The sequence below is a fragment of the Gopherus flavomarginatus genome, chromosome 12 (genome assembly GCF_025201925.1).
Source record: "Gopherus flavomarginatus isolate rGopFla2 chromosome 12, rGopFla2.mat.asm, whole genome shotgun sequence".
In the NCBI taxonomy this organism is placed as follows: domain Eukaryota; kingdom Metazoa; phylum Chordata; order Testudines; family Testudinidae; genus Gopherus; species Gopherus flavomarginatus.
In genome coordinates, this window is record NC_066628.1 from 43,673,574 (window position 1) to 43,696,947 (window position 23,374).

Consider the following 23,374-nt stretch of genomic DNA (forward strand, 5'->3'; position numbering starts at 1 on the left):
GTTTAAGATGGGAGAGACTAAAACATGTTTGTATGAGGGGAGAGTCAGGGGATGGGATCACTGAGGCAAGTGGAAAGACTAGGAGGAAAGTAGACTGATACTGCTGGAGATGTGACCAGAGAGGTGGGGAAGGTCACCTCTTATTTTACAATCACTCTGGAAGACACATCACACTTTATTGTAAACAAGGGTTTGTCTACACATGGAATGATTCTGGATTTATTCCTGAATAAATGTGTCTACACAAAATTAATCAGGAACAACTGCATGTGTAGAAAAGCATAAGAATCAGCATCTGTTCATTTGGGCAGCTGAGGTTACAGCCTCATGTGACGTACAAGTCCTCCAAAGATACTTTGAATACAGAAAAATCAGAGTGAGATTGCTTTGATAGCAGCGAACAGCACACGTAAACTTGGCTTCTGCTCATCAGCACATCATTTAATGTGTCAGTAAATATCTGATACTTGATCAAAACAGATGTAAGTTTATTGTGGTTCTACCCATAACAGTAAAAGGTTTAAGTAGTGTTGTTTAATAGAAGTTCATAGAAGGCTAGAGCCTGCAGTAATGAATCACACATCTCCTCATCTCTGTTTTGGGTGACTGAAGAAAATAGGTTTCTGTAACGTACCACCTTGTTCCGGGGAAAGGACAACCGGGGCTGTTCTTGGGTAACAGACTGTAAGAGAAACTGCTTCACCAGGTCCATTCCACTAGACCGAGAGTCTCCTACCATCAATCCAAAGTGTTTTCCTACAGTGCTTCGGGCCATACTTAGTACCTTGTGCTGGCCATCTTGCATAAGTGTCTTTTGTAATAGGGCATACAACATAGCTTCCACAGTGCGAAGATGTAATGTTATAGGAAAGAGATTTGTATTTTGAGCAGACAGTCCACTTTTTTCCAGAATATAAAGATCAGCTTCAGGAATCTTAGAAACTACTGAAGAAATCTGGAAGTGAGAAACAAATAAGCATGATTCATTTAAACCAGAAATCAAAGCAGCAGATTTCATAGTTACTGTCTCTCAAAGATGAAGGTGGCTTTTATAAGAAATGTAACAGTCTAGTCAAAAGTGGAACGTAGTCTTCATGAAAACTTTACCCACTTTGTGGGAATTTCAATGAAAAAAGTATCCAAATTGCACATTTTTGACAAACTCTGCTTCTGTACTACTTTGAAGATCACTTGTTTCAGCCTAAATTTAAGGAAACTGAAATTTATGGTGAAAATTAGAGCGTTAACCAGTCCTCTAGCATACACAAATTGTACTAAGAAGGTGTTAGAGATTATAAATACTGTGGTAAAGTGGCCGTTACAACCAGCTCAGCCTTAGTGTTCATAAGTACTTCAAGGGTATGTCTACACTGCAATTAAAAACCCATGACTGGCTCATGCCAGATGACTTGGGCATATGGAGTTTGGGATGCAGAGCTGTTTAACTGCCCACACTCTAGGACCCTGTGTGGTGGGAGGGTCCCAGAGCTGGGGCTGCAGCATCAGCCAGAATGTCTACATCACAATTAAACAGCCCCACAGCCTGAGACCTGTGAGCCCAAGTCACAGATGTCTATCTGCAGTGTAGAGGGAGGGAGTGGGTGCATCTTTCTTGCAGAAATAAAAAAAAACTGTTGGAAAGAAGCCAGCCTTCCCATTTCTGTCTGCAAACTCAAGTCCTGCATCCTGCACACACTGACTATAGGATACATTTTAAGGGCTACTAACTTGCTAGATTCTTTATCAAAGGTTGATTGCATAGTTACAGTTCTGCTTTACAAATGTTATAGGGGTCTGTTTTCAATTCTGAAGGATTTCTAATGAGATCAAACTAGCAAAATAAATACAGCTTAAAAGAATTGCTAAAAAGGCAGCCCTGCCTTGGAAAATTGTTAATTTTTACATACTGTACGATGACAGCCCTAAGAACAAGCAATTTAAGATTAACAGAGATACAAGGGGAGGAGTTGATGCTTATTAAAGTCTCAAGCACGCGCTACTTACTTCTTCCAGATATACTGCTGGAATATAGGTTCCTTTCATGAATCTACCACACTCTTCTTGTTGCCAGTCATGAACTGCTAGATTTCGATCAACATGCGCCCATGCAATTTTACGGGTGCCAAAAACAATAGACACAATGCTATCTAAAGTCTGAAAAGGAGAAAAAAATAATTATGCATTTTTAAAATGTAAATCACTAAGTTCTAAATATTATTTGATGTCTTGGGAAAAATACCACTTCTTACAATAAGTGTATTATATCTACTCTGATGAATTTTTATTAAAATTCATAATTGATTTATGGGAATAACAAGTTTACTCTGAAAATAAATAGTTTCTTGATAAAATCAAATTAAAAATGTTGTATACCTCCAACCTCTCTCTTTCTATTTCAGGTTTAATAAACCTCATTGAAGGCCTGGTGTCTTGTATTTTTCTCTCTCTTCTATCTCCTTTCTCAGATGGATTGAGGATAAAGTTACACACCTTAACAACAGTTTTATATTGAAAGAGAGGGACATTCAATAAACTCTGCAAGTTCTGAAACGGTCCATATTTTTCCCTATGCTCAATTACATTGACAGACTTTCTTCCCCGCAATAGTTTAATGGTGGAAAGCTCTCTCTCAGATGCTGTGTTGAGCACTTGCAGGATGGCAGATTGTTGTTCAGAGGAGTACAAATTAGAGAGTGCATCTTCTGGTGTCTTGAAGGTTTGATTCATCGTTGGGGAATTGACAGAGTTGTGTTGTACAGCAGATGTTGATTTTTTCTGACACCAGGAATGGTTCAGGGGCTGAAGCTGACATGAACCCAAAGGGACATGAAAGAAATAGCTTCCTGAAGAAAAAATGAGTTAAAACACTGTATTCATTAACTTACTGAACACATACATCCATACCTCATTGGGACACGCCACACAAATTTACTTCTGTGCCATACAAAGAAAAAGTGTTGGCCAGCTTTTTAATTCCCTTTAATTAAAATTAGGATCAGAACCATTTCAAACAGGTTACAGGAAAATTCAGAGTTAGAGAAAAGGGCCACCCATCATTTTAAACTTCTGCTATTTGTGTTGGTGTTTTTTTTAATTGAAATTTATTGCCACCCATTAACAAGCTGGTGTTCTATGACCCCACTTAGATCTAGCCCTGGTAAGTAATGACCCAAACCCATTGGATAGATGGTCAATGACCTGTGAAAGTAGTGGATTGTTTCAGTCTCTTTCTTAGGGGGTAAGTATCACTTTCACAAAAGCTACCACTGTCACATTCACCACTGCTACTAGCTGTTCCCCAGATCCTAGCTGCACCAGGAGCAAAGGAGCATGGAGACTGAATTACCCACTCAGCCACAGAGGTTGCTCCTCTTAACCAAGGTTGGCTTGAGGCCCATTGGAGAAGCAGCAGGGTTTGTACTGCCACTGCCTACTGCAGGCAAATGGACCACTTTAGCCCACAGGGCTGTCAAGCTAAATTCATCAAGGTATAGTGAATAAGAGCAGTGTCACCCATGGGCCTTGGAGAGCAAATCCCCTACCAGAGAGGCCTCCTCTACACTATGAGACTGTCCATAAGGCATTGGAGAGGGGCGGGGGAAGCTTATATCTGCGTGTTTTAGTGTTGGACCGGGATAAGTGGGTGGGCCTCGAAAGATCACCAGAAAGCGTTGTTTGCAGTGGAGTTGCAGCCTGTAAGTCCCAGGATATTAGAGGGCCATGGTGCGGGAGGCAATATCTGTTACTGGACCAACTACTGTGGGTGAAAGAGATGAGCTTCCAGCTCCAAGAAAGAGCTCTCGGGGGCTGGCGAGCGTGTCTCTTTCACCAACCCTGTCACACCCCAAGACGTGCTCGGCGCTGTCTGATCAGCCCCTAGGAAGGAGTCCAACAGGACGCGTGTGTCAGGCCAGCGCTGAACGCAGGGCAACCAAGGCACAGATAAGGGCCAGGCAACTCCCAAGCGGCAGGTTTCTGCTGCTATCACCCAGAACCAGGCACAAAGGGGGCGAGACACGCCTTCCCAGCAAACCTTCCCTCCCCCCGCCAGACAGACACACCCACCCCCGGAACCCCTCTCCCCACACCTCTGCCTCTGCGGAGGAGGCTCGGGAGCCAGGCACTGAAACGCATCCTGCCCGCCGCGCTGCCCGCCCCCCTCCGCCCGGTACGTCCGGGAGAAAGAGGCCGCGGCCCGCACGGCTGGTAAGAAACGTTCCGGCCTCAGGGTGGGCCGGGCAGAAGCGAGACCGGGTCTGGCTCCCCACAGTGGCCTTCCCCTGTACTGCCAGCAAACGGGGGGAGTAGTGCGCCCCGGGGCAGTGCCGCAACTGCCCTAGCCCCAGGGTGAGAGGCACAACCTCCAGAGCTCCCAGCCCCCCAGGTCTGATCTGTGTGACCCACAACCCCCGGAGCTCCCAGCCCCCCAGGTCTGATCTGTGACCCACAACCCCCAGAGCTCCCAGCCCCCCAGGTCTGATCTGTGTGACCCACAACCCCCGGAGCTCCCAGCCCCCCAGGCCTGACCTGTGTGACCCACAACCCCCAGAGCTCCCAGCCCCCCAGGTCTGATCTGTGTGACTCACAACCCTCAGAGCTCCCAACCCCCCAGGTCTGATCTGTGTGACCCACAACCCCCAGAGCTCCCAGCCCCACTAGGGTCTGATCTGTGTGACACACAACCCCCAGAGCTCCCAGCCCCCAGGGCCTGATCTGCGTGACCCACAGCCCCCAGAGCTCCCAGCCTCCCAGGTCTGATCTGTGTGACCCACAGCCCTCAGAGCTCCCAACCCCCCAGGGTCTGATCTGTGTGACCCACAGCCCCCAGAGCTCCCAACCCCGCTAGGATCTGATCTGTGTGACCCACAACCCCCAGAGCTCCCAGCCCCCCAGGGTCTGATCTGTGTGACCCACAACCCCCAGAGCTCCCAGCCCCCAGAGTCTGATCTATGTGACCCACAACCCCCAGAGCTCCCAGCCCCCCAGGTCTGATCTGTGTGACCCACAGCCCCCAGAGCTCCCAACCCCCCAGGGTCTGATCTGTGTGACCCACAACCCCCAGAGCTCCCAGCCCCCCAGGGTCTGATCTGTGTGACCCACAGCCCCCAGAGCTCCCAACCCTGTTAGGATCTGATCTGTGTGACTCAACCCCCAGAGCTCCCAACCCCCCAGGGTCTGATCTGTGTGACACACAACCCCCAGAGCTCCCAGCCCCCCAGGGTCTGATCTGTGTGACCCACAACCCCCAGAGCTCCCAGCCACCCAGGGTCCGATCTGTGTGACCCACAACCCGCAGAGCTCCCAGCCCCCAGGGTTTGATCTGTGTGACCCACAGCCCCCAGAGCTCCCAACCCTGTTAGGATCTGATCTGTGTGACTCACAACCCCCAGAGCTCCCAACCCCCCAGGGTCTGATCTGTGTGACACACAACCCCCAGAGCTCCCAGCCCCCCAGGGTCTGATCTGTGTGACCCACAGCCCCCAGAGCTCCCAGCCCCCCAGGGTCTGATCTGTGTGACCCACAACCCCCAGAGCTCCCAGCCCCCCAGGGTCTGATCTGTGTGACCCACAACCCCCAGAGCTCCCAACCCTGTTAGGATCTGATCTGTGTGACTCACAACCCCCAGAGCTCCCAGCTCCCCAGGGTCTGATCTGTGTGACTCACAACCCCCAGAGCTCCCACCCCCCCAGGGTCTGATCTGTGTGACCCACAGCCCCCAGAGCTCCCAGCCCCGCTAGGGTCTAATCTGTGTGACCCACAACCTCCAGAGCTCCCAGCCCCGCTAGAGTCTGATCTGTGTGACCCACAACCCCCAGAGCTCCCAGCCCTGCTAGGGTCTGATCTGTGTGACCCACAACCCCCAGAGCTCCCAGCCCCCCAGGGTCTGATCTGTGTGACCTACAACCCCCAGAGCTCTCAACCTCCCAGGGTCTGATCTGTGTGACCCACAACCCCCAGAGCTCCCAACCCCCCAGGTCTGATCTGTGTGACCCACAGCCCTCAGAGCTCCCAGCCCCACTAGGGTCTGATCTGTGTGACACACAACCCCCAGAGCTCCCAACCCCGCTAGGGTCTGATCTGTGTCATCCACAGCTCACAGCTTCCCAAATCCCCCCCCAGGGTCTGATCTGTGTGACCCTGACCCACAACCCCCAGAGTTCCCAACCCTGCTAGGGTCTGATCTGTGAAAGCCACAAAACCAGAGCTCCCAGCCCCGCTAGGGTCGGATCTGTGTGATCCACAGCCCGAGAGTCCCCAACTCTCCTAGGCTCCATCTATGAGGGCTGTTCACAGCACTACCCCAGAGCTCTCCCCTGGCCGGCGGGGGAGGTGAGGCAGAGAGGACAGAGGAGGGGGACTGAGTGACGTTCTACTGTAACCAGGAGAGCAGGATTAAGCGAGAGGGGGCGGGGGCTGGGCTGGTATCCCCCCCCCCCCAGGGAATTTGCCCTGGCAAGCTTTGTTCCTCCACCAACACAACATCCCTGGCTGGGATGATTTAGTTGGGGTTGGTCCTGCTTTGAGCAGGGGATTGGACTAGAACCTCCTGAGGTCTCTTCCAACTCTGATCTTCTATGATTTTCCTGCATTGGGCTGGGGGGCTTCCTGAGCCATGCAGCCCCGGGCGAGAGAGGCAGGGGACAGTTGTGATCGGGGGGACTGAGGGCCGGGGGGGACGGGGAAGTGCCCTGATGGGCAGTGGCCGAGCATCCCCGACTCTTCCACTCGGACTGGAGCAGGAATCACGTTTCCTCATTTCCAGGCTACTCCGGCTGAAGTGCAGCCGGTGCTGCTTCTGCCAGGCTAGGCTGGAGACTCGCCCCCAGCAGTCTCGGGGACACGGCAGCACGTGGCCATCCCCGGGCGGAGCGGCCAGTGGCAGGATGGTGGATCGGGAGTTCAACAAGACACTGCTACTAGAGCTGCTGAGAGAAGCTGGGACAGGGACCTCCCAGTGCACAGACTGCGGGACACCCGGTAAGAGGAAATATCCCTAGGGCAAGGCTACCTCTCCCCACTGCCTCTTCCCAAGTCCCCTCCCCGCGGTCTATCAGTCCCTTAGAGTTCCTATGGGTAGGGCGCCACGCCCTAGGGTGAGGGTTCCTAAGGGTAGCGCACTTGGAGTTAGGGTTAGGGTTCCTATGGGTAGGGCACTTGGAGCTACGGTTAGAGTTCCTCTGGATACGGCACCTCGCCCTAGGGATAGGGTTCCTACAGTTAGGGCACTTGGAGCTAGGGTTAGGGTTCCTATAGGTAGGGAACTTGGAGCTAGGGTTAGGTTACCTAAGGGTAGGGCGTCCCGCCCTAGGGTTACTGTTCCTATGGATAGGGCACTTGGAGCTAGGGTTAGGTGCCCCACCCTAGGGTTACGATACCTAAGGGTAGGACACTTTGAGCTAGACTCACCCTAGACTCAGGGTTCCTATCGGTAGGGCACTTGAAGCTAGGGTTGGGGTTCCTATGGGTAGTACTTCCCAGCCTAGGGTTAGGGTTCCTAAGGGTAGGGCACTTGGAACTAGGATTAGGGCTCCTATGGGTAGGGTGCCCCCCCAGGGTTAGGGTTTCTAAGGGTAGGGCACTTGGAGCTAGGGTTAGGGTTCCTATGGGATGGGTGCCCCACCCTAGGGTTAGGGTTCCTAAGGGTAGGGCACTTGCAGCTAGGGTTAGGGTTCCTATTGGTAGGGCACCCAGCCCTAGGGTGAGGGTTGCTATGGGTTGGGCACTTGAAGCTAGGGTTAGGGTTCCTAGGGGTAGGTCTTCCCACCCTAGGGTTAGGGTCCTCAAGGGTAGGGCACTTAGAGCTAGGTTTAGGGTTCCTATGGGTAGGGCACTTGGAGCTAGGGTTGGGGTTCCTATGGGTAGGGCTTCCCACTCTAGGGTTAGGGCACTTTGAGCTAGGGTTAGGGTTCCTATGGGTAGGGATTCCCGCCCTAGGGGTTATGGTTCCTATGGGTAGAGCACATGGAGCTAGGGTTAGGATTCGTATGGGTAGTGCTATCCGCAATAGGGTTAGGGTTCCTAAGGGTAGGGTGCCACGCCCTAGGGTTAGGGGTCCTAAGGGTAGGGCACTTGGAGCTAGGGTTAGGGTTCCTATGGGTAGGGCACTTGGAGCTAGGGTTAGGGTTCCTATGGGTAGGGCTTCCCACCGTAGTGTTAGGGTTCCTAAGTGTAGGGCACTTGGAGCTAGGGTTAGGGTTCCTAAGGATTTGTCACTTGGAGCTAGGGTTAGGGTTCCTATGGGTAGGGTGCCCCGCCCTAGGGTTATGGTTCCTATGGGTTGGGCACTTGGAGCTAGGGTTAGGGTTCCTAAGGATTTGTCACTTGGAGCTAGAGTTAGGGTTCCTATGGGTAGGGCTTCCCACTCTAGCGTTCCTAAGGTAGGGCACTTGGAGCTAGGGCTAGGGTTTCTATGGATAGGGCTTTCTGCCCTACTGTTAGGGTTCCAAAGGCACCCTAGATCAGTTTTGAGCCACACGGTTTTATGTCCCTGGATTTTTGCTCTGAGTTTATCCAAACTAAACGCTGTGAAGCCAAACCATAAAACAACGATTAATTGATTTAAGACCAGAAGGAACCACTACATCATCTAATCTGACGCCCTGAATAAACGTGGCTGTGGAATTTCACCCACGAAAGTCTTAATATGCTACCAACTATTCAGACCCACGAGAATTATGGTCCACGCTGCAGCTGATGGTTGCTGGGGGCCAAAGATCTGCTGTGTCACCAACTGTCATATGAGTTTTGTCATGAAACCAGGCAATTTGCTCTCAGAAAATGAATGAAGGCATTTTGAGCTTCAATAAACATTTTGTTAGGCCTCAAAAAGTTTTGCATGGCTGGTTTCATTTCTCTGTTCAAAATAAAGTTAAGTCTGAACCAAATCCCCAGATCAGAACTCCCCGGAAGTTTGGGTCACGTACTGAACTTAGGCTATGTCCACACTGCATTTGGAGGCATGATTTCAGCATATGTAGTTATCCCTGTTACTAGGTTTAATCTAGCTAGCACAGCTAAAGATAGCAATGAAGACACAGCAGCATCGGCTTCAGTCTGGGCTGGCAATGTGAGTACACACCTATGGGACTGGGTCGTCTTGGACAGATAAAAGCTAATATGGGTATGCCACCTGACCTGCAATCACCCCTTCAGTTGCAGTGTAGACATAACCTGTGTGGCTCAGACCCCTCTCTAACTTAAATCATAGTTTGAGGCTTCATTGTGAAAGAACATGCTTACTGAAACACGCTTGTCCTATATGCTTTCTCTGAGCAAGATTCTGATACTCGTGTCAACCTCCTAGAGCTACTGCAGGACTGTTCAGCAGTCCAGAATCCTCCATAGTGCCAAGTGCTAAAGTCATGACTCCATCCCTGGCCCAGCGCAGCCTCTGTGGTCCGCTGGGATCACTTGTGGAGTAGGTCCCATCAGGGTGAGCAAGGGGATCAGAATCTGGCCCAATTTATTTTTATGTCCAGAGCTTCCTCTCTTGATTGGTATCCATCAGTTTGTTTTATTTGTGTCTATTGCTTTTTATTTACTTTATCCAGCTTGTCTTTTTCAGTACATTTTAAATACTGAACTGCTCTTTCCAACCTGTCTTTAACAAGAACGGAGGATTCCCTGTACTGCTGGTTAAGAGTTTGATGCTGCCTTCCACAGAAGTTGCAGATGTTCAGCTGTTTTCAGAATCAGGCTGACTGTGTGGGAAATGAAATGGCCACAAGAGAGCGGAAGAGGACAAGGAATGGGAGAACTGCTGGCTCTACTTATTGACCAAGCTGAAAATGGATACGATACCTTTAAGGGGATATTTTTCTGGGCAGTCCTATTTCGGTTCACTTCCCCTTGAAGAGGCTTCTTGTGTAATGAGACTCTTAAGCGTGTGATGATTAATTTCAGCCAGATCTCTGGTTGTTAACATTCAGTCCTGGGCAGCCAGGCTTTGTTTGTTTAGCAGAAGGCAGCTCATTGCATGACATTGAGCCAAATACGCAAAACAAACTCGGAAGGGGGAGGCATCTCATGGAAAAGCATATTTCCGGCCAAAACCAGGTCCCAGCTCTGTACTGCCCCAAACTTGGAGAGGTTTGAAATCCTGATCTGCCTTTGTGATTGGAGCCCATCTCTATGGATAAATCCCTATAAATATTATTATAGATCTAATGATTTAGATTATACAATGGCAAATGTTTGGCAAGGCAGAATTTCGACCTGGGGTTGAACTCCTATGTAACAGATGAGTGGAAAGAGAATAGAGGGCTCCTCCCCCTCTGAACGCACTGATGAACAACCTTTCATAAGCATAAAAGAAACTGAAAGTTCACATCTTTTCTCTCTCCTGGGGGCCATGGCGGCTGCTGCTAATCCTGTAAAAAGTCTCCAGGAAGAACTGACTTGTTCGCTTTGCCTAGAGTATTTTAAAGATCCAATCCTAATCACAAAATGTGCCCACAGCTTCTGCCGAGCCTGTATCACCCAGCACTGCAAGGATCCAGGAACCGACGTCCGCTGTCCTCATTGTAGGAAGAGCTTTCAGCAGGAAAACTTAATCTCAAACAGGCACCTGGCCAATGTGGTGGAAATAGTCCAGGGCCTGAACGGAACTGCCGAAAAACACGGAGAGGAGAGCAAGGCAGAGAAACAGCAGGTAGTATTGAAACTCTTTTGTGAAGATGATCAAGAAGCCAGTGAATCCTGGGCTCGGAATCCTCAAGCTGGGCTTCCCCCGGACAGGAGCGCATGGGAGAACAGGGTATTTACTGTGTGCCGCATATTTAAAGAAATAATAATTAATTAATCAGTAATACCTAGCACTTGTAAGAGCTATGGGGCCTGACGACAGTTGGGAGATGAGGGTGCTCAGCACACTCAGTAAATACCTTGCAGAACTGGGCCATAATTCAGGATATACTCCCCTGGGGTCGTAAGAAGAGAGTTTGACTGTGTCTTTGCCAACAGGTTAAAATTGCTCTCACAACATTCATTTTGCATTTTCTGACTGCTTTGTGTTCGCTTTCCGGCATCACTGTGACAATAACGTTAGTGGGCAGATGTAAGGGAAACAGGAAGGCAGATTACTTTTCCTAAAGCAGCATTTATTTCTGGGGATGACTAATGGCCTGAGGTGATCCAAAGCCCATTGAAGTCAATGAAAGACAAAGGGGCTGCCCAGGTGTAATTGAGGTGCCAAGGTATAACCACCTTAATAATAATACTTGACTGACAAGCACCTAGATATCACAGTGATGGGCACACCAGGGCAGAAAGCCAAAGCTCTGCTGCCCTGAACCCCGCCATGCAGAGCTGAAGCCTGAGTAGCTTAGCTCTGGGGGACCCCCTATAGTGTGGGGCCCCAGGACAATTGCCCTGCTTGCTACCCCTAATGCCGGCCCTGGGTTTTATGTGCAGAAAAACAGTTGTGTCACAGGTGGGCCATGGAGTTTTTATAGCATGTGCTGCGGCCTCAAAGACAAAGGTTGGGAACCGCCTCCTGTAACTAATCAAAACCACTCCATGTATTTAATGGGCGGAAAGAGTTAATGTTGCCGTGGGAACCTTGAGATCTGCATTTCCTGCCCTCCTTGTCTTTCAGTTTTCAGCCTTAAAGTTTATTTTAGTGTTATTTATTTATTTGCACTTTATTTCTTTTAAAAACTAAATAATTACTGATCTGTGTAACAGTTGCCCCTAGAGGCCTGAGCCAGGATCAGAGACCCTTGCACTAGGCTGTGGATAGACACCCACAGTGCCCCTCCCCAAACAGCAAACAGTCCAACTAAAATAGCAAAGACAAGAAAAATACCTTAATCTCTCCAGGACCAATATACTGATTAAAAACTCGGTGTAGCGCAGGTAGCTTTGTCCAGCATGATTAATAGTGGGCATACTGTATTTTTGGATCCACTTTTGTTGTAATCCTCTCTGCAGTTGCTCTTTCATTTCTTAATTTAAAAAAAAAATTATTTACTTTGTGGGACCAAATAACGGCAGATGAAATTTAGGGGCTCTAGACACTAACTAATTTGTGGCTGCGGTGCCTTCATGGTGTGACTTGCACCCACATTACAATTCTGCAGCTCTGACAAGAGAGGCTCAGTTAGGTTGGGCAGAAAACCAGGCAGCTGGAGTGATGGGGAACAGATATTCTGGAGAGTAGATTTCCTGGGCTTGCCTCTGACAAATACATTAATGGTGCAGGGTGGCTTTCACAAGACCAAACCTCAGTCATCTGGGAAAGTCTCTCCATGCAGGCCATGCTATTTTGAGGCACCATTGGCTTCACTTTTGGGAGGAAGAGGTGTATTTAATCATTGTCCTTCGCCCAATCTGTGTTTGTTGCCCTGTCTAGTAATGTTGTTGTTTCTCTTTTGCTCCCAAGACCATGTGGATCCAATGCTAGTATAGCCAGTGATTTTTGGACAGGGGACTTTAGCAAATAATTCAGCCCCTGGGGAGATGTGTGTGGGCTTCAATTAGACTCACCTACCTTTGGTATGGTGCTTGCAGCCCCTGGGGCAAGGTATCCTCCAAGCTGGGGCCCCACAGTGTGAGGGAATCTCCAGAGAGAGAAGGGGAAGGTGTTTGCAGCCCCTTCGGGCTGGAGTTGGGAGGGAACTTTGCCGACCCTGAGGTAGATGCCATGCCTGGCGGGGCGGATGGGTCTGCAGCTCCTAATGCAGAGCCCCCTCCCCTGCCTAGGCGGGGTCCAGGGGAAGGAGGATGGAGCTGGTGTAATGTATGAAACGGCTCTGTATAGGAATGTGCTACTGGTAGCAGTTGCTGATGCGTTAGATTGTAAGAAACTGCTATTGTATAAAACTGCTACCAGCAGAATTTTACGGCTAATAAGGGCAGGGTGAAGGGCAGTGGCTTCAGCAAATGTTACTGAGCATGCTCAGTTCATGTGACCATACAAAAAAGCCATTTTGATAAAATAAAAAAGCCTCTCGCCCCCCTCCCCCACCAACTATTTTGGCAAACACCAGTGTCTCAGTCCCACTGGGGTACCTGCTACCCCCTCTGCCCCTGCCTGTGCCAGGTTTTGCCCTCTGACACCGTCTGCCAGTGCCTCACTCCTGGGCTTAACTCCACCTCCTCTTCCCCCATCCCTGATTTTGCCATTTAGCCCTTCTCCTAATCCCACCTCCAGGCGCTTGACCCCCCTGACCAGTCAATTTCCACCCCCTGCTCAGACCCTGGCCAGCCCCCTGTGCATGTGGCTCCTCCTCCCGGGCTTTGGTGTCTCGCCTTCATTCTGATCTGTCTCCAATCTCTGTCCCTCCCCCACCGCCACCTTCTGTTGCCCGTCACCTGCCGCCCCCACACACCCTTTCTTCCCAGGGTTCCTTCTTTTCCAGCCAGCAGCAGCTGCCCTCTCGCCCAGCTCAGTGCCACTGCCTTGTCCCCCCGCCCCCCAGCTCATTTCCTGTCGCCATTGTGACAGTGCAGTGGCGCCAGGGAGCTGTCTATTGAGTGTCCTCATCAGCCAGCTCCTGCTGGCCACTAATTCCACCGTCTCTCCCTGGTTCTCCCAGCCCTCTCCTGTAGATCCTGGAGAGAAGCAGGGATCATCAGGAGCCCTATGGCAGTGGCTTTCAACCTTTCAAGTCTACTGTCCCCCTTTCAGGAGTCTGATTGGTCTTGTGTACCCCAAGTTTCACCTCACTTTAAAACGACTTGCCTACAAAATCAGACATAAAAGTACAAACATGTCACAGCCACTATTGCTGACAAATCACTTTCTTTTTCATTTTTTACCATATCGTTATAAAATAATCAGAATATAAATATTGTACTTACATTTCAGTGTATACAGGGCAGTATAAACAAGTCATTGTATGAAATTGTATTTTGTACTGATTTTGCTAGTGCTTTTTATGTAGGCTGTTGTAAAACTAGGCAAATATTTAAATGAGGTGATGGACCCCCAGAAGATCTCTGCGTATCGCCGGGGATATGCATACTCCTGCTTGAGTATGGGACCCACCACAGATGGGGGCCTGCGGAGAAAAGGATCACCTACCCAGCACCACTCTGACTTCTGCTGGAGAGGATTGGTTCGAAAGACTGTGCCTCTGGGCCATCTACTCCTGCTGTGTCACGTAGTACCTTGTGTCAAAGGCTGCAGAGAGGTCTCGCCATGTGAGCATGGAGATCTTGTCTGACTTCAGTGGGACTGCTCACAGGCTCAGATTTAAGTACATGTTTTTCTGGATTGGGGCCAGAGTGCTCAATGCCTTGCTGGACTGAGCCCTAGATTAGTATTGTTAATGTCTGACGGTTATTTGGTGGCTTGCATGGAATTACTGGTTTCAGTTAATTTCCCAGTAGCCAAGTGACCACGTTACAAAACCATTCCCACAACTAGAACCTTGTGGACTGGCTCATGAAAGAAGCTCAGGACTGATGGATGTTTGGGGTGTATTTACAGCAACAGAAATCCGGTGTCTCATTCACCACAGGTGCAGCTCCATGAGTATAAGAGCAGTGAAAGATACAGTTATTATTAGCTACTATGAATATTTATTATTTGCATTGTGGTAGCATCTAGGAAGCCTGCATCAGAGATTGGGGCCCCATTGCAGCAGGCATTAGGCACAAAATACAATGCAAAGACAGTCCCTACAATCTCTGGCCCTGATCCAACAAGGCAGTTCAACTCATCATAAATTTTAAGTATGTGTATGTGAGTAGTTCCATCAACTTCAATGGGATTAGCGCCATGCTTAAAGTTAATCATATGCTGCTTAAAGAGTTTGCTGGACCTGGGGCTAAGTAAGGCAGTGTTAACAAGGCACAGATATTTTTCCCATCATGGCTTCTAATCCTATCACATTTTCTGCCAGGGTTCTATAAATCAACATTCATATGTTTCACTTTAAAGGCAAAATTGGAAATAAGTGAGGTCTCCAAGCAAATTGAAATGGCCCAAGATGCCATCAGCAGCAGCAAGGAGGCCAGCACTGCAATGAATGTATGTATACACATGATCAACCCCTCTTAATTTATGCGTTTACCCATCACTGAGAGATGCATGGCCACCTTTATTTAGGACCACATGGAGCAAGGGGTCTGCCCAGGATCATCCACCTGTGAGTCCCCCTTTTACTCCCGCACCCCTGGTGGTTTTCTCTGAGGAGTGCTGGGTATGGCATCAGCTGTTATAACTATGCTCTGGAGCTGGTCAGAGTCGTTGCTCCAAATTTATGGACACCATTTGCCTCTTTTGCCTCCCTCCGAGGAGTTGCATGTGATACATCTGTGCCTCTCGCAGCCTTGAGCACAAGGGACTGAGCCAGAATCTCAGTCTCTGTGTTACGACATTGGCAGAGGACTGCTGTCCTTTCAGTAGTCCAACCCTGTATTCCGAGTGCAACCCAAAACCCCCATTGCAGAAAATGCAGGATTGTGCCAAGTACGTGTATTTATTAAGAGCACTGTCTTCCTCCGAATAAAAATAATCGTGCTGAAATGAAGTGGTCACTTGCCAGAGCGGGTTAGATCAGGCTTTAGATGTCGATGTCCCTCACCTCCTTGTTGCTAACAGAACTCACTCCTCATCTGCTGCCTTTCAGGAATTCGTGTCTCAGATCAAAGGCTTGATTACTGAAGACTTCTGTGCCATGAAACAATACCTTGAAACACAAGAGAGAGCCACACTGCTGATCATTGAACAAGAGCAACAGGTGGCTCACCAGAAAATAGAAGAAACGATCGGCCAGTTGGCCGCAAAAGTGAACGTGCTCACAGAAATCAAAACCCAGCTGGAAAACAGGCTGCAAAATAACACGATGGAGCAGCTGAGTGTAAGTAGAAATCTATGGGCCAATGAGCATGTACTGAGCATGTGCCACTTTCACTCCCTGCACTAGTACTCTTCTTCAGATTTCCCAGTGCTGCACTCTCACTGGTATAGAGCAACCAGGGTAGCAACAGTGGGAGCAGTAGTGTAGATCGGATCCTGCCATTATAACCACAATGACATTTAGACCTGCTCTGAGCAGGGTTAGACAACACATGAGCTACAGCGCTGGCAGCTGGTCTACACTAAGGCTCCCACCTCTGCTGCTACTGGTGGAGTGGCCCCAAGGAGAGCTTACAGGTGACGAATTTGAAGAAAAAAAAATTAGCGTTGACACAGCTTCTGGGTGCAGATTCAGAACCAAAGGGGTATTTTTTGCACAGGGAGGCAAGCTTGTTTGTATGGTGGCTTAATGCACAAGTCTTTCTTCTCTTGGCCAGCAGAGTCAAGGACAATAAGGAGTTTTTTAAGTATATTAGGATAAAAAAGAATCCTAATGATGGTATTGGTCCATTACTAGATGGAAATTGTAGAATTATTAATAATAATGCAGAAAAGGCAGAAGTGTTCAATAAATATTTCTGTTCTATATTTGGGAAAAAGAAGAGATGATGAAATCATGTCATATGATAACCCTCTTTCCATTCCACTAGTATCTCAGGAGGATCTTAAACAGCAGCTGCTAAAGTTAGATATTTTTAAATCAGCAGGTCTAGATAACTTGGATTGAAGAGTTCTAAAAGAACAAGCTGAGAAGCTCAGTCTTGGAACGCTGGGGGGAGCAGGTTCCAAAAAGCTGGAAGAAAGCTAATATGTCAATATTTTAAAGGGGTAAATAGGATGACCTGGGGAATTATAGGCCTGTTAGTATGATGTTGATCTGGGGCAAGATGGAGAGGGCGATATGGGACTCAATTAATAAAGAATTAGTGGAGGGGAATTAATGTAAATCAGCATGGGTTTATAGAAGACAAATCCTTTCAAATTAACTTGACATCTTTTTTTTTTATGAGATTAATTTACAAGTTTGGTTGATACAAGTAATAGTGCTAATGTAATAGACTTAGACTTCTGTAAGGCATTTTACCTGGGCCCGCACAACATTTTGTTAACAAACCTAGAATGATATAAAATTAACATGGCGCACAATAAATGGATTAAAAACTGTCTAATTGATAGGTCTCAAAAATGTAATCCTCACTGAAAGGGTGTGTTTCTACTGGGTTCTGCAGGGATCATTTCTTGGCCTTATGCTATTTAGTGGGCTAATGTAATTCTTGGATGCATAAACAGGGGAATCTCGAGTAGGAGTAGAGAAGTTATATTACCTCTGTATTTGACACTGGTGCGACTGCTGCTGGAATCCTGTGTCCAGTTCTGGTGTCCATAATTCAAGAAGGAGGTTGAAAAATTGGAAAGGTTTCAGAGAAGAGCCAGGAGGTCGATCAAAGTATTAGAACACAAGCCTTATAATGAAAGGCTCAAGCAGCTCAATCTATCTAGCTTAAAAAAGAGAAGGTTAAGTGGTGACTTGATTACAGTTTATAAATACCAATGTGGGGAACAGATATTTGCTAATGGGCTCTTCAATCTAGCAGAGAAAGGTATAACAAGATCTAATGGCTGGAAGTTAAAGCTGGATAAATTCAGACTGGAAATAAGAATGATTAACCATTGAAACAATACCAAGGGTTGTGGTGAATTCTCTATCACTGGCAATTTTTACATTTTTAAAGTTTGGAATATTTTTCTAAAAGATATGCTCTACTGGTTTTTGTTTGTTTTTTTTTCAGGGAAGTCCTATGGCATGTGTTATACAGGAGGGCTTACTAGATGATCACAGTGGTCTCTTCTGGCCTTGGACTCTATTAACCTAAGACTGATTCGTTTTTAAAATCTCTAATTTCTCCCTCCAGATCTCTAGAGTCTGAAAAGAAAGTCTAGAGAGAAAGAAATCATATCTGTGGGGGTTGGGTGGTTGCTTATTTAAACAAACTATGATCTGACTACAGAGACAAGACCCTGTATGAGTTCTGTTGGGGAAAATTTTATTTTCGTTTTTGATCAAGAACATATCTTTCAATATTTTCAGCAGGGTTTAGGTTCTTCTCCTCTGATCACAATATTATAAAGAAAACTCTCGTTGTGAAGTATAAGATTTCTGGAGAGTTTATTGGTGCTTTCCTCTCCTGGCTTTATGAAATCACCAGAAATTCTTGATGGAATTATTGCCATTTGTTTAGCTCCAGCTACCCTTGCATTCATCTTTTCTGTTGTCGTTAGGATACATCATCCAAAAGAGAAAAGTACATAGGCTCTCCGATAATAATTAATAAAATGATGCTTGATGCTAAGAAGATTAGTGTTGTCACAAGTGCTGTAGAAGAGCTCAAGAAACAACTGGAAGTGTTAATATTGAAGAAATATCCTGCCCAGCTCCCACAAGGTAAATTTACTTTATTTGTGTCTTTTCCTCTTGACTTGTTACAGGACTTGATCCTGCAAGATGCTGCTGCTGGAGGCTCTGCCCACTGTCACCTCCCTTTGAAGTCAGCACCTTGTTTGGCACCTTGTTTGCAGGGTTGTACTTATATGACTTAGAGGGATACTGTTAGGACGTTTGGGCTCAAAATGTAAGATTTGTTTGAGTATAATAGAAATAGAGAGGTGTTTGCAGCATTTTTTTAAACTCTTGGGGGGGGGGGATTGAGGGGGAGGGAGTGTTCTAAATTCCCTTGCAGTTTTGAAGACCAAAATAATAATGTGCTATTCCATGGACCATGGGAACCAGAAAGTGGTTCTAGAAGCAATTTGGAAACAGATCAGTTATGTTTCATTCTCTGTTTACTCTTTAGATATCAATGTAAACAATTTCCTAAAAGAAATGCTGACCTGAAATAGAGTCTTTACTAAGAATAGGCCAAATTCCCAAGTTCTTGCTCAGAGAGAGTTGTGCTTTAGCAAGGACTTTGGGATTTGGCTCAATATTTGCTTGTGTCTCAGGTACAGCTCTTATGCTTAAGAAGGGGGCCTGTCCACTCAGCAGATGATTAGGAGAACTTCAGCCTAAGGACCACAGGCCTATAGTAGAAATTATTACTTATAAAGCACAATGTGCTAGTTGATGTACAAACAGAAATAAAGACAAGGTCCCTGCCCTAAAATGTTTTCAAATTCAGTAAGAAACTGAACAAGAGTCTCATTTTCCCATTCTTGAGAAAACACCAGAATAATTAAACCAAGAGGGGGTTAGCTGTGAGCAGATCCTCTCTAGTGAATATTTCCAGTGAGCAGTCTTTCTATTTTTTCTTCTTCTCCTTTCAAGTATAGTCCTTATACTGTGGGGACTGGAGTACCAATTCTGCAAACAGTTATTCGCATGCTTAATTTTAAGCATGCATATAGGTGTTTGCAGGATTGGGACCCTATGCAACAGGCAGCAATAGAAGGACAAAGTATTAACATAAAAGCAACATTGTTTCCAAAACACTTTTCCCAAAAAAAAATTTCACCAGAACTGTGCAGACTAATGTTGAGAGTGACTCAGTCATATGAAAAGAGTTCCAAGTGGCAGTCTTGCACATATGCTTTACAGTGTTACTGCAAATCATAGACAGTTCCAGGAGTGGAAGTATTTAATGTTTTAGAAATACTCATGCAATTACACATACCACAGTGATGAGTACAGTATAAGAACCTGTATAGAACAGATAGTTAATTTGTGATTACTTATACAATATCATGCCTAACTGGTCTGTTACACATCTAATTGGTCATATATAGTTATAGTGACTGAAGCTGCATGCAACATGTTTTGATAATTGTGGATGTAAAGTATATATACCAACTGCACAAATATCTTTGCATGAGTAATTGCATACCCATTCATCTAGGAATCTAGGTCAGAGAGCATTGTAAAAATGCCAGCTATTATTTTTTTCCTATTTGACATGTACTGTAACTATTAGCCATTGCAACTGTATTTTGGTTCATAAATCTGTTGTTTGCCTTTTAGTCGAAGAAACCCCTAACAGAAAGGTTTTTCCCCCTCCACATTTATCAGAACCTGTAGGTTTACTTCAGGAGAGGAGTGTCTGTTCCACATCTGTGGTGTCTGCATCTGACAATCCAGAACCAATTGCTTCAAGTCCGTTTTCTCAGTGTAAGTATGTAAGCCAATGTGACCACTGGATAGCAACATTAAAACGAAGGATTTTAGAATGTTCACCAACAGGGCCAGATCCTCAGCTACTCTGATTTGGTGTAGCTTCATTGACATAAGAGGAGCAATGTGCATTTACACCAGCTAAGGATCTGGCTGTTTATTTTTCAATACATCATTTGTTTAAAGGAAGAAATTTTCACAACCTAATAAAAGTACTGAAACTGTAGCTTAAACACTAATCAAACTTATCAGTCTAAAAACCATACAGTAACTTGTTCAAATGAACTGGTGGCTACTTAGATTCTGATGGGCGTGGTAAGTATTCCACTTATATTGCTAATGGGATCATTGTGTTGTAAGACTGTGACTGGGGACAGAGTCCAAGTGGTAGGTACCCTCAGCTTCTACTGAAGTCTGTGAGCCAAATCCAGAGTCCTTAGTGAGTTTTTACTCAGTACTGGCAGCCAGTCAATGGAGTTTGCTTGAGTAAGGACTGGGGCCTGGATTTGGCCCCTGGAGTTCAGTGGAAATTAGCGGTTCTCAGTAATTTGCCGAATCAGGCAATTTATGAATTTATTATTTATTATTTTATTTTGTTAAGCATCAGTGTCTGATCACTACTAGAAAGCTGGCATTTGGATTACCCTCATGGGGTACACATCCAGGAGTATGCAGAGGGCACTTCAACTTTCGGCTGTGTTTCACCCTTGTTGAAAATGTTTCATTGCCCAGCCTCCCAGGTGCCTTCAGGTTAGGAAATTTTCTATTATCTACTTTAGGGGCAGTGAATGTGACCTTTGATCCCCAAAGAATCCATCGTAACCTGGAGATCACATCTGAGAATAAGAAAGTGATTGTATCCCGTTTTCCATCTCCATATGAATCAACTCCCAAGAGATTCTGTGTCAGCCAAGTGATGTGTTCCCAAAGTTTCTCTGAAGGACGTCATTACTGGGAAGTAAGTACCAAGGACAGTGGTGGATGGGCTGTTGGAGTTGCTGATGGAAATATTGGTAGAAAAGATCAACTGGGGAGAACTGAACTATCCTGGTGTGTGGAATGGACTGGTAAGAATAAACAGTTGTCAGCATGGCACAGGAACCAGGAAACCCGATTAAGTGAAGACAGACCCCTAAACGTTGGAGTTTTCCTTGATCTTGCAAACAAGCACCTGTCATTTTATTCTCTCACTGCTAAAGAAACACTCTTGCATAGATTTGAAATCAACATCCTACGTCCTGTTTACCCTGCTTTCTGGCTGTATGGTTTGGATGAAGAAGGATCCTTAACTATAAATCATATCAACAGGAACTAGTCTGCAGTTCTTATGGAAACTGAAGATTTAAGCTGTGAATTGCAGAGCTGCAAGAATAGAGTTCTTATAGAGTTTTATGTTTTGGAGGTGAGGCTTTTATATCATGATGCAGGGCTGCCATCTCTAGCATTGCAGGAAATTAACAGCTGATATGTTTTCTTCCTTGGCTTTTCTCTATTTTCTCCCTCCTTCTTACAAATCCTGCCTGATCCGCCCTGGCTGTGTTAAAGCAGGGTACGGGGGTATTATGTTTAACTCCGTTACACTCCCTGTTTCCCTGCACCTTAACTTAGCTTAACTTTTTGCTCAAGCAGAGGCCAAAATTGTGTCTTTCAGAAAGCATTAGGCAGAGTCAAACCTCAGAGCTATTGTATGTAAAACCCTGAATGTAGCTGTTAATAACAGTTCCCAGTCAGCTTGAAAGAGAGAGTACCTACATTTTCATGGCACACAAACATTTAATACACTCAAAAACATTGTTAATAATATTTGGAATACTTAGGAATAATTTATCTAAAGCTATTAAGTAATAAATTTCCAGTGTTTCCCATAGAGACCTCCCTTTGTTGTTGTTACATATATCTAAATTCAAGGCTTTAACATACATTTACACTTCTGTACCTGGGTACATACATTCCTCTGTGATCTTCTTTCAGAGATGATATCTCAGATGCTATAGTGTGTCTAGTGACTGCCACACCCTACTGCTGCATATTTTGGGTCCCTTCTAGCTGAGTTGCCCGGTTCTGCAGGTGTGCAGAGATGTAGTATTCAAACAAGTCTGTCTTCTCCCCATTGCTTTCTCTTCCCTTTCTTTGGGCCCTGCAAAATTCAAATGCTGCAGTACAGAGTACATTGACATGTGCCTAACTGTCTGCAAGATCAGGGCCCTAAGAGTAAAATTTTGCTCTCTGATCTTCATGGAGGATGTAGGCTCCAATATTTCTGTATTTCCAACAGTGAAGATTTCTGCACGTTTAGAGAAAGCAGAACATCGGTGTTTATGGCCTTGATCTCATAAACATTTACAAATATGCTTAACTTTAAGCACAAGTCTTCCCACTGACAGAAGTCATTAGGACAACGCTTGTGCTTAAAGATAAGCACATTCATAAGTTTTTGCAGGAATGTAGGTCTGTTGTGTGGATCTGAGAGATGATGCACATGGGATGACTGACATGTAAGCAAGTTGGCCCTGGCACATAACCACACGGATATTTCTTTCACCAAGTCGACTAGAAAAAGAGAGAAAGAGCAGCAACAAAGCAGGGAGCATACTGAACAGGATTTGGGCACTTCCAGTTTCCCAAATGCAGACTGATCATGGCAGCTCCGAGACAGTAATTTGTCACTGTTTGTAAAATGACCCTCCCGTATAATCTGAAAATGGGCACTTGACGTTGGTTCTGGCTTTTCATACATACCACCTGCATGTCTCATTTGCTGTCTTTTACTTTGTGTCATTGATGTGGATGATGTTTTTATTAAAATATATGAAAATCTGACTGTGTGTCTTTCATTACTGAAATCCAAATCACAATCCTGTTGCCGGCAGATAACTGCCTGAGGCCAAGCAACAGCAGGGGGGTCCGTCGCCTGGTGTGCCGCGCCAATAAACACACCAGGGTGGAGAAGCAAACCAAGTTTATTTGAGATCTCAAAGCGGTGCAGGGAGATTGACTCAGATCAAGCACACCTAAAACAAGCAGTCTGTTCCTTTATATCCATGAGAACTTTTCTCACTGACTAGCAATCCCCCGTTTCCCCTCCCTCCTCCTCCTTCCTCCCCCTGTAGCAATTACGTAAGCGCAGGTGCATTAAGTAATCTTGGCCGCGGCAGCTCGTTAGTAAGTTTTCCTTCTGCAAGTTATCTTGTCCTTCTGCTAAAGGTGCACAGGCCTCATTATTTCTGCTTTAGACCAGTTAGAACTGTTGCAACTGATAACGGCTGTTACACCTGCCTTTTAGGTCGATTAAAGTTCAAACATGGAGGGACTCTTGTCTGCTGAGGCCTAAAACCAGGAAGGCTCCATACTCTTGTGGCCTTCCACCCTCCTGAGTTACGTAGGGTTATGCTTAGTGACACCAA

The 23,374-nt window shown here is 46.3% G+C and overlaps 2 protein-coding genes across 3 annotated transcripts; one reads left to right on the top strand and one right to left on the bottom strand.

Moving 5' to 3' along the window:
• Positions 1-467: 467 nt before the first annotated feature.
• On the bottom strand, positions 468-4,183 carry TEFM (transcription elongation factor, mitochondrial). The gene is made up of 4 exons (XM_050920790.1): positions 4,089-4,183; positions 2,374-2,843; positions 2,005-2,154; positions 468-955 (listed from the first exon to the last, which is right to left on the bottom strand). Exons 1-4 carry the CDS (start codon positions 4,132-4,134, stop codon positions 521-523), a joined length of 1,101 nt encoding a protein of 366 aa, XP_050776747.1. The 5' UTR covers positions 4,135-4,183; the 3' UTR covers positions 468-520.
• Positions 4,184-8,856: 4,673 nt separating this feature from the next.
• On the top strand, positions 8,857-22,790 carry RNF135 (ring finger protein 135). 2 transcript variants are annotated; one of them, XM_050920788.1, is made up of 6 exons: positions 8,857-10,756; positions 14,888-14,977; positions 15,579-15,809; positions 18,089-18,251; positions 19,869-19,967; positions 20,750-22,790. In XM_050920788.1, exons 1-6 carry the CDS (start codon positions 10,241-10,243, stop codon positions 21,283-21,285), a joined length of 1,635 nt encoding a protein of 544 aa, XP_050776745.1. In that variant the 5' UTR covers positions 8,857-10,240; the 3' UTR covers positions 21,286-22,790. The 2 variants fall into 2 exon arrangements, with proteins under 2 accessions (XP_050776745.1, XP_050776746.1); XM_050920789.1 differs by having other exon boundaries at positions 8,863-10,651.
• The last annotated feature ends 584 nt before the right edge of the window (positions 22,791-23,374 follow it).

Bases quoted from the DNA above. Each gene is read 5' to 3' on its own strand.
- TEFM (XM_050920790.1), bottom strand. From the start codon at position 4,134: ATGCGTTTCAGTGCCTGGCTCCCGAGCCTCCTCCGCAGAGGCAGAG. The intron at 2,844-4,088 runs GTGTGGGGAGAG...TTTTTTCTTCAG, and splicing joins CCTCCTCCGCAGAGGCAGAG to GAAGCTATTTCTTTCATGTC. The intron at 956-2,004 runs GTAAGTAGCGCG...TCTCACTTCCAG, and splicing joins CAGCAGTATATCTGGAAGAA to ATTTCTTCAGTAGTTTCTAA.
- RNF135 (XM_050920788.1), top strand. From the start codon at position 10,241: ATGAGTGGAAAGAGAATAGAGGGCTCCTCCCCCTCTGAACGCACTGAT. The intron at 10,757-14,887 runs GTATTTACTGTG...TTCACTTTAAAG, and splicing joins GGAGCGCATGGGAGAACAGG to GCAAAATTGGAAATAAGTGA. The intron at 14,978-15,578 runs GTATGTATACAC...GCTGCCTTTCAG, and splicing joins AGGCCAGCACTGCAATGAAT to GAATTCGTGTCTCAGATCAA.